A 12672-nucleotide genomic window follows, 5' to 3' on the forward strand; every position below is an offset into this window, starting at 1 on the left:
CCCTGGGAGCATATTCACAAATTTTCAATTGTCACAACAGAATTAATCAGAAATCATACCTACATTCTTTATGTCTGTCATATCATTTTCAAAGGAAGCATCCTGACATTTGTCTTAATCAATTTAGTGTAGTCACAGAAACTGCCAGTCTGGGTGGCCAACTGAAGTTTCTGATATCTTGTCCTCCCAAACACAATACCACTGTCTAAACTACTATGCTATTTCACTAACTGGAACACAGTTATAGTGCTTGGTGGGTTTTCAGTGTTTTAAAACTATGAAGTGTGGTGGCTGTTCTCCTGATGGTCAATGGACACGAACTTCATATCCAAACATTCAGTTTTGGTGAAATAAACAGGTAATCACTTTAACTGATAAATCAAACTTCATCAAATTTCACTTGTCTTATTGCTCCTGATGGTCAACGAATTTCTTCCTGAGATGTGTGAATTTCCTAATTCTCTCTCGTACAGCAGGATGATCAAAATGAGGAAGTCACTTACACTTTTTCAATGACTACTTCATGTTTCCTCCCTGACTGATAACAAACCTGCAAAATATGTAGTCCATTTCGATTGCCATTTTTAGCAATTGCTTTTCAATATCCTAATGAATAATTTGTCCAGTTTTATAGTGGCTGTAAATGATGATGTAATGAAAACGTAGATCTCAGTTTACCAACTTAATTAACGGTGTACTAAATTGCAATCTGAAAATGCCTCTTCTTATGACAACTGAACAAGAAATGTGCATTAAGATTCACCTCTTGTCTTTCATGGCTGTCATTTTAGTCTGTGTAATGAGAGCAGTTTTCTCTGATATGTCTCAACATAGATGAAGGTTTTTCTTTTTCTTTTCTATGTCACTAAGCTCTCACAAATACACTTGAAAGTACTTTTTACACAGGCAATCAAATATTTTGAATGTATTCCATGATGCCAGTTCTTTTCAAAGACAGAGTATTATTATTTATCAAGTGCTTCCTCATCCATTTCAACAGTAATAACACCATATCGTTCCTGTGATACTAGGCTTATAGTCAAGATGACTTCTATCAAACTCTGTACAAATCCTGTACATAACTATACCATAATCAGCAGGATATTTTTCCATGTGCCACTTTTTGCTTCAGCATCCAATGTAATTTGCATTTTCAACATTTGTATACCACACTTGATGTCATTTCGAAAACAATCTCCATGTGAATATTTATTAGCACCATCCATGCTGGAAACTGGTATGCCACACAACTATTATTATACATAATGCAGCTCTAACTGGGTGAAGAATTGAGACACTGCAGCAACCATGACAGAACAACTAGTATACTAGCTTATCCCAGTACTCAAGTGATCCTGTGACCTTCCCGAGGAGAGTGGAGAATTTATTCTTATTACCACTACCACTGTCAAAATGAGTGTAAACTAGTTGAGAGGGGAATTTTTGCACAGCACAGAGCTCTAATAACTGTAACAGCTGCATTGAAAAGTTTGGCAATTCAATCTTAATGCAATGTTTGTACAATGTTTGTACAACATATAGATTAATTTTGGTGCAATGAATCTAAACTTTGCAGGGGCTTCTTACACATAACCATAATCACTATATATTTAGAAATATGTCTGTAACTGAATTCCTTGAGACTAAGTCACTTTGCACAATGATATTATATATCACAAATCACTGTAATACATAACAACTAGTTGCAGAAGACTGACAAAGATGTATCTTACCGTCTCTTGTTCTATCTTTGCCATTGCTTTCATTTGGTCGTCAGAGAAGGCAATAAACCTCTCTCGTTTTGTCAGTGGATCAACTTCTAGGTGTGTTATATAAAAATAACAAATTCCACTTCCAATGGATGCCCCAAGACCTATGGACAGAATTATGTAACAGCTGATTCAGTACTTATCCATTATATAATATAACAGTAAACAAGTAGTACCAACAGTAGTAAAAGTAGTAGCAGTTGGTGTTGTTGTTGTTGTTGTTGTTGGTGGTGGTGGTGGTGGTGGTGGTGGTGGTGTTTGGGGTGTATGGGCACTTAATAGCAAGGTTACCAGCACCCTTATAAATATTAAAACAAACAAAAATGGGGAAAAGAGCTAAAAAGTTTGGCACAATCACACACTCGCGTGTTCCCTCAGCAGCCACCCACCCATCCATCCACCCACTTACACTTCACATGCATTGACCGACACAATCACTGCATATCACATGCCGCAACACACAGGAGATATACTGAAAGGTGCTTCACCTGAGATGAAAAAAGAAGTAAAATGACAGAGGAGATAAAACAATGGCACAGGGAAATGTGACTGGATGACAAATTACAAAAAAACATGGGTGAGACAGTCACCTTGTTAGCACATTAAGAACATCTCCCTAAAAATTTCAGAAACAAGATAGACAGACCACAAAACATTAAAAATGTTAACCACATTTATTTCAGTATCACTTAAAACAGAGGGGAAAATCTACCACTGCCCTCTGGGCCGAAAACAAAACACAGCCTACAAAAATTTGGCACACAGTGATCTGTATGCCACAAGCGCCACATATTGGGCAGTCCTCTCGTAAGAGCAAAAAGTCATGCATCGTGGTTGAGAGGAGGTACATCACAGCCACATCCAGCCACTCGTCTTCCCAATGATACATGACATTATACCTCAACAGTGAGATGGTAGCATGCAGAGAAATGGTACACTGAAATAAAAGAGGATCATGACATGCTCCCTTGGCTGCTACAGCCTCTGTTTTATTCCCCACAATACCCATGTGCCCTGGTACCCAGCAGAAAGACACCACCCTCCCCAGCCGTTGCAGTTGGAGGAGGGTGTCCTGGATACTCTGGACTACTTTATCTGCCAGATATAAGAATTGCATAGAATGAAGGACACTCAGATAATCAGAACAGACAAGGAATTTAGCATTCAAGGCACATGCTCCTGTGCCCACAAGATCACATATAATTCTGCATCGAAGACAGTGAAGTCTTGAGTCAGTTGTAACTTGAAGACATGATCAGGGAAAACAACAGAGCAACCAACAGAGTTCCCCTGCTTCGACCCTTCCATAAAGACAGCTATGGAGCTGTGGTGCTCATTTATAATGCTATAAAATAATGTATTAAAAACATATGCAGGTGTGCAATCTCTCCTTATGGCACCAAATCTGAAATTACTCTGCACCTCTGCACTACCCATGGTACAAGGTTATTAAAAAGCTGGATTTAGAGTTGTGTGTGCTCCACACCAGGTGACTCCAGCACACACTGCATTCAGATCCTGAACAGCATTGTTGCTCATGGACAACTGTAGTAAATGCATTCCAGAAGTGGACGAGCAACAATACGGCATGCAGGTGAAGTTGCAGCAGCAAGAAACTTACATGTCTGACGCATCATGAGGACCTTCCACAGGATGTTGAGTGGTAGTTCCCCATCCTTAACACAAAGACTGGGTATGGGGCTGTCCCTATCAGCACCAGTGGCCAGCTTAATCCCCTCATGGTGGATAGAGCCAATAGCCTTCAGGTAGGAAGGCCTCTATATCCCATACAATGTGCACCCATAGTCTAGCTGTGAACACACGAAAACCCTATAAAACTGGATCAGACTCACTCTGTCTGCTCTCCAAGACCTGTGGCTAGGACACCTTATTATATTCAGTGCCTTCTGGGTTCTGGCTTTCATATCACGCAGGTGTGGTAAACACACACACTTATCCGCAGAAAACTGAAAGCCAGTCTTTGCAACCCACTCCTCTAACCACCACTCATTAATTTGCAACTGAAGAGTCACTGTTGCAACAGGAAAAGCAAAATAATCCACAAATATGGAGCAATGTACGGGACTCCATACCGCAGATGTAATACCGTTTATGGCTACGGCAAAGAGGTTCAGACTTAAAATATTGCCCTGAGGTACACCATTCTCCTGCTCAAAATGATCTGACAGCGTGTCACAAATGTGGGACCTAAGAAACTGCTTCAAGGGCCATATCAAGGTGGTGGTGGTGGGGGTGGGGGGGGTGGGGGGGGGGGGGGGGTTGACCATGAAATGCCCATTGATGAAGTTTCTCTAGAATACTGAGTCTCCAAGTAGTGTCATAAGCCTTTCTGATGTCAAAGAATACACCAACACCTAGCAAAGCCTATTGAACAGCCACCTCTGGGAGCATGAGTTTGTTGACAGTGGACCGTAATCTCTGGAATCCACACTGAGAGCGGTTAAGGACTTGCCTTGTCTCTAACAACCAGACCAGTTGACAGTTAACCTTTCACTCCAGGGCCTTTCTGACACAGCTCCTTAAGGCAATATTCCAGTAACTACTGGGACACGTGCGGCCCTTTTCTGGTTTGAAGAGAGGGATCAAAATTGCCTCTCTCCACATGTTGGATGTTAACTGTCTGCCACATCAAATTCAAGCAATCAAGGAGGATTGCCTTTGATGCTGTAGGTAAATGTCGAAGCATGCAGTAGCAGATATGGTTGTGACTGGGTGCAGTATCACGGCTCTCAGGCCGTGTCAATTCCAGCTCCCACATGGAGAAATGGTAGTTGTAAGACTCAGAACTGTCGGAGCTGAAATCCAACTTGTGCCTCTCCATAGCTGAATGGTAGTGATGAAGTGCTGGATCCTGGCTGGCACTGGTCTGTAGTCTGTGCATGAGCGATGTCTCTGGGCGCTGTTTGGAGACACCCTTCTTTCAGCACACTGCTTTTGGTAAATGACTGTGTTCACCAGAAATCCACCAGATGGTTTGCTAGAATTTCGTAGAGCAAGCGGGATAGTTGAGAGTTAACTACACATCAAGCCTTGACTCTCATGACTTAAAAGACAGTGAGTTTGTCTTAATAAACAGTCAAAGAGCCGCATCCCTGTCCGGGATTGCTGAATGACACTCTATAATACTATAGGTTGCCTCCTAAGATGACCTGAAGAGTTTGGGATGGACAAGTCAGTGACATGATGGATCCCTTGTTTAATATGGTTACATCCATTCCTGGAAGCTGCCATGGTGGTCAAACACAGCCGGGTGGTGAAACAGCATCCAGTGAGCCCTGCTGACAATCTGTTTTGGTGGCTCTGTGCAAGCAATCCTCCATTCAGTATATGGATCCACAGTGGGAAGTGGTCACTGGAATGAAGGTGATCACTTGCTTCCCCATTGTGCTGTGTCTTCAATGTCTGGAGGGCAGAAAGAGAGGTCAGTGGTTGAGGACAATACAGTAGCAACCAAGAAATGAGTGGGAATCCCTGTGTTGAGGATTCACAGCTCCCAAGACATTGAGAGGTTCTCCAAAGTTCGTCCCCTGGGGGCTAGCATAGTTTGACCCCATAATACATTATGGGCACTGAAATCACAAGGGAGTTGTGCAAGAACACCTGCAAGAGCCTCAGATCAATCGCATCCTGTGGAGGTACAACGGGGACTAGATAGTGATCTTCTGACACATATAAACAGCAGCAGTTACTGCTTGTAGGTCAGGAACCAAGAAGAGAGCAGATGAGTAGTGTGTGTTATTGATAAACACAGAAACCTCTCCCTTGATTCTTTCCCCAGTCATGTCATCCTTTCGATGGATGGTATAGCCCCACAGCACAGGGGCATTAGCGGTTGTAAAATGTATCTCCCGTAAATGTACCTGTGCCAGGAATTTCAGTTTCTCCACATGAGACATGAACCCATTTGCGTTCCATTGTAGTATGGGAGGCCAACGGCCTTGCTGCAGTGATAACACCGGTTCACATCAGATCACCGAAGTTAAGCGCTGTCGGGCTGGGCTAGTACTTGGATGGGTGACCATCCAGCCTGCCGAGCGCTGTTGGCAAGCGGGGTGCACTCTGCCCTTGTGAGACAAATGGAGGAACTACTTGATTGAGAAGTAGCGGCTCTGGTCTCGGAACTCAGAAACTGACATACGGCCGGGAGAGCAGTGTGCTGACCACATGCCCCTCCATATCTGCATCCAGTGACGCCTCTGGGCTGAGGATAACACGGCGGCCTGTTGGTTACTGTTGGGCCCTCATGGCCTGTTCGGGAGGAGGTTTTTTTTTTCTTTTTTTTAGTATGGGAGCCATTTATCAAGGGGTTAGCACTTTCACTCTCTTTCTGTCAGAGAGGGGAGTGCATAGGGGGTGTTTGGTTGAGATGAGTGCCCTAGGCCAACATCACGCTCCATCAACTCCGAAGATGAATCATGGGAAATGTAAGAGAGAGCAACATCAAAACTGTCAGACTCCTTACCCTAAGTCTCCATCAGTGGCTCGGTCTTTGCCTTTGTCATCAATTCTTTACCTGTATAGACTTTGGAGCCACAACTATGGCCGTGGTGGCGGCAGCACTGGACAGTCAACCAGACTAAACCTTTGGAGGAGCAGAGAGCTCCACAATGCTGGCTACCACAGCCTTGTCTAATGTTCTGGGAGGAAGTGTAAGCTTTTAAGTAACTGAAGCAGCACAAGTGCACTGACAAACCTAAGTACCAGTGCTGACACTAACAACCTCCATTTGTATAGTAGCATCAGCCTTCTGAATAGGCTGTTTAACAACTGAAGCAAAGGAGGTAGTGAACATTGCTGCATGGCCTTATATATCTTCTTGGCCTTACCATAGGGAATCTGTCTTGTACTTGACCCCTGTATCTCCTGTTCTTCAAGGAAGACACAGCAGTCCCTACTCCAGACAGGGTACTCCAGACAGGGCTGGCATTAAAAAGGGTGCATTGGGTTTGGTATGTAGGGCTGCTCGGTTAATCAAATAAAACCTGCCCTAATATGTACTGGGAGTTTTGTGCTATTAAAAGTGAGGATGAAAGAGTCAGATTTAATCAGATCCCTCCCATCTTTTCATAATGTTCTGCATGTCTACAATGTCTTCCTGGGCCCACTCAACTTTCAGGTCTTCTTTGGAGATGGCCACCAAGTCCCTCCATGTCACAATACCTTTACTGTAATTTAATGGGGTATGGAGCTCAGTCTCAATGGCATACTCTCTAAGGCTTTTGCAGCTTTCTGCAAGTTTCTCACTTATTGGGAACTTCAGGTTCCCACCAATAGCATCCCATTTCACAACTGCTTAACAGATTTTAATGTACACACAATGCCCTCTAAACCCTAATGAACATAAAAACATCAGTCTTTGACACAGCTTCCCTCTTTCCTTTTAACTAATAAAAATACATTCTGACTAGTACTATGTAAAAATGTTAATTATCAACCAGGGATAGCTCAAGTTGAAAGTTATGGGTAGTTTTATACAAGGAAGAGTTCATTTGTTATTTGTTGTTGCTGTTCAACATACAGAATGATGGCACAAGAACACCTACAAAAATCCACTACATTGATTCATGCCAAGGAACCTTTTCTAATCTTCAAGGTGCAGCTCCTAGGATGCAGCTGACAACTCTGATCATCACATTCAAGGTGGTTGTTTAATGAGTGATTCCTGTGCAGAGTTTCCTGATTTTCCTGCTGTAAAATTATCTGTATTTAAAAGAAGCAAGACAGCAGACTTAAAGTTCCACTTTCAATAGGAAAAAAAGGACATCAGTATACCTGATTTCACATGATTCAAAACCATTGCATTTGCTTGAACTGAATTGTGGTTAGTTGAACTGAATTGAATTTTACTTGATCCTGTAGGATTACAATGGCTATTGTAAAAGGTATGGTAAATGTAAGTGTAATACAGGACAAGTCAAGAAACATAAAACCTCTGACATTACTGAGTGTAAGAAACAATATAAACAACTTTAATTTTGCAGATACACTCTTTTAAAGGTGTAGAATTCCTTTTCCACCAGAGAGTCTTTAGGTTTCTTTGGAACATTACTGCATGTATATTACCACACAAGTTTTCAAGGCTGACTTCTTAGCAGCTTGACAGTCGAGTACTGAGGTACTTTTCCATGAACTGTCAGTCACTGCGGTGTGCTTCGTATATTGTTATTTCTCCATGTGTTGTGGGTGTGTACACTGGCAGTTGTAATCCACTGTGAACCACGTTTTGGCATGTTTATTGTTGTTTTATACATGTAAAAAGATGTAAAAGTTAACATGAATAGATTTTTGAAGCTGTTCTGCATATTTCAGATGTCCTTCTACTTAGCATGATTCTAAATGCTTTTTATTGTAATGTGAACACACTTTTTGTTTCTTGAATGTTGGAGTTTCCCCACACTGTCACTCCATATTACAGGTACAGTTCAGTTCAAACAATCGATGGTATACTGTGCACAGAAGCTGTTTGTCTGTATATTGTAACAGCTGCTTCATTACGAATATGGAAGAGCTGAATTTCTTACAAACAGAGATAATATGCTGTTTCCTACCAGCTCATTGTCCACAGTAATGCCTAAGAATCTAGTTGATTGTACTTCTTCCAAATTTGTATCATCAACCTCTAAATTCATGTGCACAGCCTTCATCTCTGAACACTGCATACATAGTCTTTACCAAATTTACAATCAGTTCATTTCCTGTGAATCATCAATTTGTGAAGTTTGCAGAAATATATGCTCTTCTCTCCCATTAGTGTAATATCTTAGTTTTGTATAATTATCATTCACAGTTTTTATATACAGGGTGTACATAAAGTCTGTGAACACTTTCAATTATTTATTGCACAAGAACTAAACATTGTACAGATACTATAAATATGTCAATTTTTTTTCATGTATACTGCCACAGCATAGGTTGGTAATTTGCCAATAGTCAGCACTAGTTGCAAATCATGGCAAGTTCAGGTGCGGAGCGAGCTATCTGTGTGTTGCAGTTTCACAAAAACAAGTGTGCTACAGATGTTCAATGGATGTTTAGAACCAAGTATGGTAAGAAGCCACCAACAAGGAAGGTCATTTACCACTGGCACAACAAAATCATTACGATGGGTTGCTTGTGCCCGGCAAAGAGAAGCGGACGTCCCAATGTGAGTGAAGTGAATGTGGAGCACGTTCAAGAGACATTCATAAGGAGTCCAAAGAAATCAGTGCATTGTGCATCCTGAGAACTCAAAATGGCTCCAATGAGAGTGGAAAGTCCTGCGACAGAAACTGTCTATGAAACCATTCAAATGGGAGCTAGTGCAGAAGCTCAATGATGACAACAAAGACAACCATTTTGAGTTTTGTTCGCAGTTGCAAAAACTGAATGAGGATGGCGATGGCATTATTGATAGCTTAATTTTTAGTGACGAAGCCACTTTTCACACTAATGGGAAAGTGAACAGGCATAATTGTCAAATCTGGGCACAAAGCAGCCACATGAATGCATTGAATTTGATTGTGATTCCCCAAAGGTAAATGTTTTTTGTGTCTTGTCATGGGCGAAAACTGTATGGGCCATTCTTCTTCAAAAAGAGCACTGTCATTGGATATTCCTACTCGGACATGTTGCAACAATGGTTGATGCCTCAAATGCAATCAGACTTTCTGTTCATCTTTCAGCAGGATGGGGCTCTACCCCACTTTCATCGTAAAGTTCCTGGGTACCTAACACGGAGCTGCCGCATCAACTGATCGGCCATGCTACAGAAGGGGACAGCTGTTTCATGGAATGGCCTCCCCGATCACCATATTTCACTCCACGTGAGTTTTTTCTATGGGAACACATTAAAGATCAGATGTATGAATTGCCTCTACCATGCAATGCAGCAGAGCTCCAGGAGAGAATACAAGAAGCGATTGCCACAGTCAACGAGCCATGCTGGGATGGATATGGCAAGAATTCAATTACTGTATTGACATCTGCTAGGTCACTCATGGTTCGCATATCAAATGTTTGTAAAAAAAAACTTTCAGAGTTTCTCTTCAAAATGCAATATGTATGACATCTGTACACTGTTTAGTTTTTGTGCAATACACAACTGAAAGAGTTCCCGAACTTTATGTGCAACCTGTATTTTGGTGTTGGTTAAGCATGTACACTTAAGGCACAGATTTCATATCACTTTCATCTCAGAAATGACTACTTTACACCTAACGCATTTTGGTGTAAACGCCATTGTGGATGAAATGTAAGTAACATTTTGTTATTTCTTTCACATGGAATAACAATTCAGTTCAGAAGTAAATCCATTTCACTTAAAGGCACTGATGCCATAGATGCCTTGCATGTTCCTGAACACGTGGACTGAAATTCAGAGTAGGTTAATTACAATTTTCTAATCTACGACCATTTACAGTGATATCTTTCATCCACATTAGTGTCTGGTGTTAGTATATTGATGGTCATTACAATACTTCTGAAAAATAAATCAGCATTGTAATTACACACTGAAGACCCAAAGAAACTGGTACACCTGCCTAATATCGTGTAGGGTCCCCATGAGCACGCAGAAGTGCCACAACATGTTGTGACATGGAGTCGATTAATCTCTGAAGTAGTTCTGGAGGGAACTGACACCATGAATCCTGCAAGAGTGTCCATAAATCCATATGAATATAAGGGGGTGGAGATTTCTTCTGAACAGCACTTTGCAAGGCATCCCAAATATGCTCAATAATGTTCATGTCTGAAGTGTTTGGTGGACAGCGAGGTGTTTTAACTCAGAAGATTGTTCCTGGAGCCACTCTGTAGCAATTCTGGGTGTATGGGGTGTCACATTGTCCTGCTGGAATTGCCTACGTCCGTTGGAATGCACAATTGACATGAATGGATGCAGGTGATCAGACAGGATGCTTATGTACATGTCACCTGTCACAGTCATATCTAGACATATCAGGGGTCCCATATCACTCCAACTGCACACGACCTACACCATTACAGAGCCTCCACTAGCTTGAACAGTCTCCTGCTGACATGCAGGGTCCATAGATTCATGAGGTTGTCTCCATACCCGTACACGTCCACCTGCTCGACACAATTTGAAATGAGACTTGTCCGACCAGGCAACATGTTTGCAGTCATCAATAGTCAAATGTCGGTGTTGATGGGCCCAGGTGAGGCATAAACCTTTGTGTCATGTAGTCATCAAGGGTACACGAGTGGGCCTTCAGCTCCAAAACTCATATCGATGTTGTTTCAGTGAATGGTTCACATGCTGACACTTGTTGATGGCCCAGACCAGAAATCTGCAGAAATTTGCGGAAGGCTTGCACTTCTGTCACACTGAACGATTCTCTTCAGTCTCTGTTGGTCCTGTTCTTGCAGGATCTTTTTCCAGCCACAGCCATGTCGGAGATTCGATGTTTTACTGGATTCCTGATATTCACGATACACTAGTGAAATGGTCATACGGCAAAATCCCCACTTCACTGCTACCTCAGAGATGTTGTGTCCCATTGCTCATGCGCCGACTACAAAACCACATTCAAACTCACTTAAATCTTGATAAAATGCCATTTCAGCAGTAGTAACCGATCTAACAACTGCGCCAGACACTTGTTGTCTTATATAGGCATTGTTGACCGCGCCGCCATCTTCTGCCTGTTTACATATCTCTGTATTTGAATATGCATGCCTATACCAGTTTCTTTGGTGCTTCAGTGTATAACAGGTTCAATTTCTTAATATTAGTTTCTCTTTTGATGCATCTAGGTCCCCAAAACTGCAAAACCATACCATTTTGTTTTGCATCATCATTATCGAGTGCCGACATCATAATGCTAAATGTTGCACTATACTGTGGTGGTGTAAAATGAAATTAACAGTGTATCAGCATCTATTTTTTACCATGACTTAAACTGGAAAATAAAGTTTGTTTCCTCATTTAAGTTTTTTAATGCCCATCTTGACGTACAACCGTTTGCTATATAGTCCAGTCAAATTGCAGATATACCTTGCAAAAGGTGGGGTAGAAGAGAATATTTTTTCAACTCGTTCATATGGTTGGAAAGATTAGAAAACCGAGTTTTACCAACAAAATTTCGCTTGGGAAAACTTTCCTCAGTCAAAAAACTTGGAAAATTTCGGCCTTTTTTCAGTTTTTTTCAAAATATCTCAGTTTCATTTGCTCCAATCGCTTTAACGTCTATTTTCTTTTTTAAAGAGCACAAAATTCTCTACAAATTTGATTCTTTCCATTTTTTTCTACTCCCAATATCTAAGGCGCTACAGCGCCTGAAAAAATACCAATTTTTCAAATTTTGAGCATAGTGGCAAGATACCTTATTTTAGAACACTATTTTTTCTGTTTCTGTTTGTGTAGTATAAATACATTATACATCATGTTATATGTTGGAATTTACCACCTCACTTTCAGGTATTCAATTTCTCTGTATGCAACATGAGGATTGCTGGTCACCCAACTATTGTGATTCTTACATCACTACCTGAAGTTCACTATGGGCCACCTCAGCCCTGGTATTTGTAAAACTATAAATATAAAAATACATCATTAACACACACACACACACACACACACACACACACACACACACACACACACACACAAAATAATTTGTCTCAGGAAACTGAACTATTATTAGCTGCAATAGCCAACCTAATTAGGTAGGTAATTATTCTTGTGTATAAAAGCCACACAGTTGACATTAAAAATAAGTAGCTTTATTAAAATTAAAATGCATTGTCAGTTACTAAAAAATGTTGACAGTTCTGGGTGTGCAATACTTGTAATATCACACTTTAGCGCACTTGAGACAGATATGAGCATCACTTCCAACGTTTTGATGGGCCAGGTTCCTCAGTGTCACCAGAAATACCTTGA

General features: G+C 41.3%; 1 protein-coding gene and 1 pseudogene across 1 annotated transcript in view; one reads left to right on the plus strand and one right to left on the minus strand.

Moving 5' to 3' along the window:
- LOC126469959 (metalloendopeptidase OMA1, mitochondrial-like) overlaps window positions 1-12672 on the minus strand; it is a 126011-nt gene that overhangs the window by 66935 nt on the left and 46404 nt on the right. Inside the window, exon 3 of the mRNA XM_050097373.1 lies at window positions 1734-1873. Within this exon, the coding sequence (XP_049953330.1) occupies window positions 1734-1873 (140 nt within the window). The remainder of the gene's footprint in view (window positions 1-1733; window positions 1874-12672) is intronic.
- Window positions 5719-5836, plus strand: LOC126471848 (5S ribosomal RNA; annotated as a pseudogene).

The sequence above is a fragment of the Schistocerca serialis genome, chromosome 3 (genome assembly GCF_023864345.2).
Source record: "Schistocerca serialis cubense isolate TAMUIC-IGC-003099 chromosome 3, iqSchSeri2.2, whole genome shotgun sequence".
NCBI classification, from domain to species: domain Eukaryota; kingdom Metazoa; phylum Arthropoda; class Insecta; order Orthoptera; family Acrididae; genus Schistocerca; species Schistocerca serialis.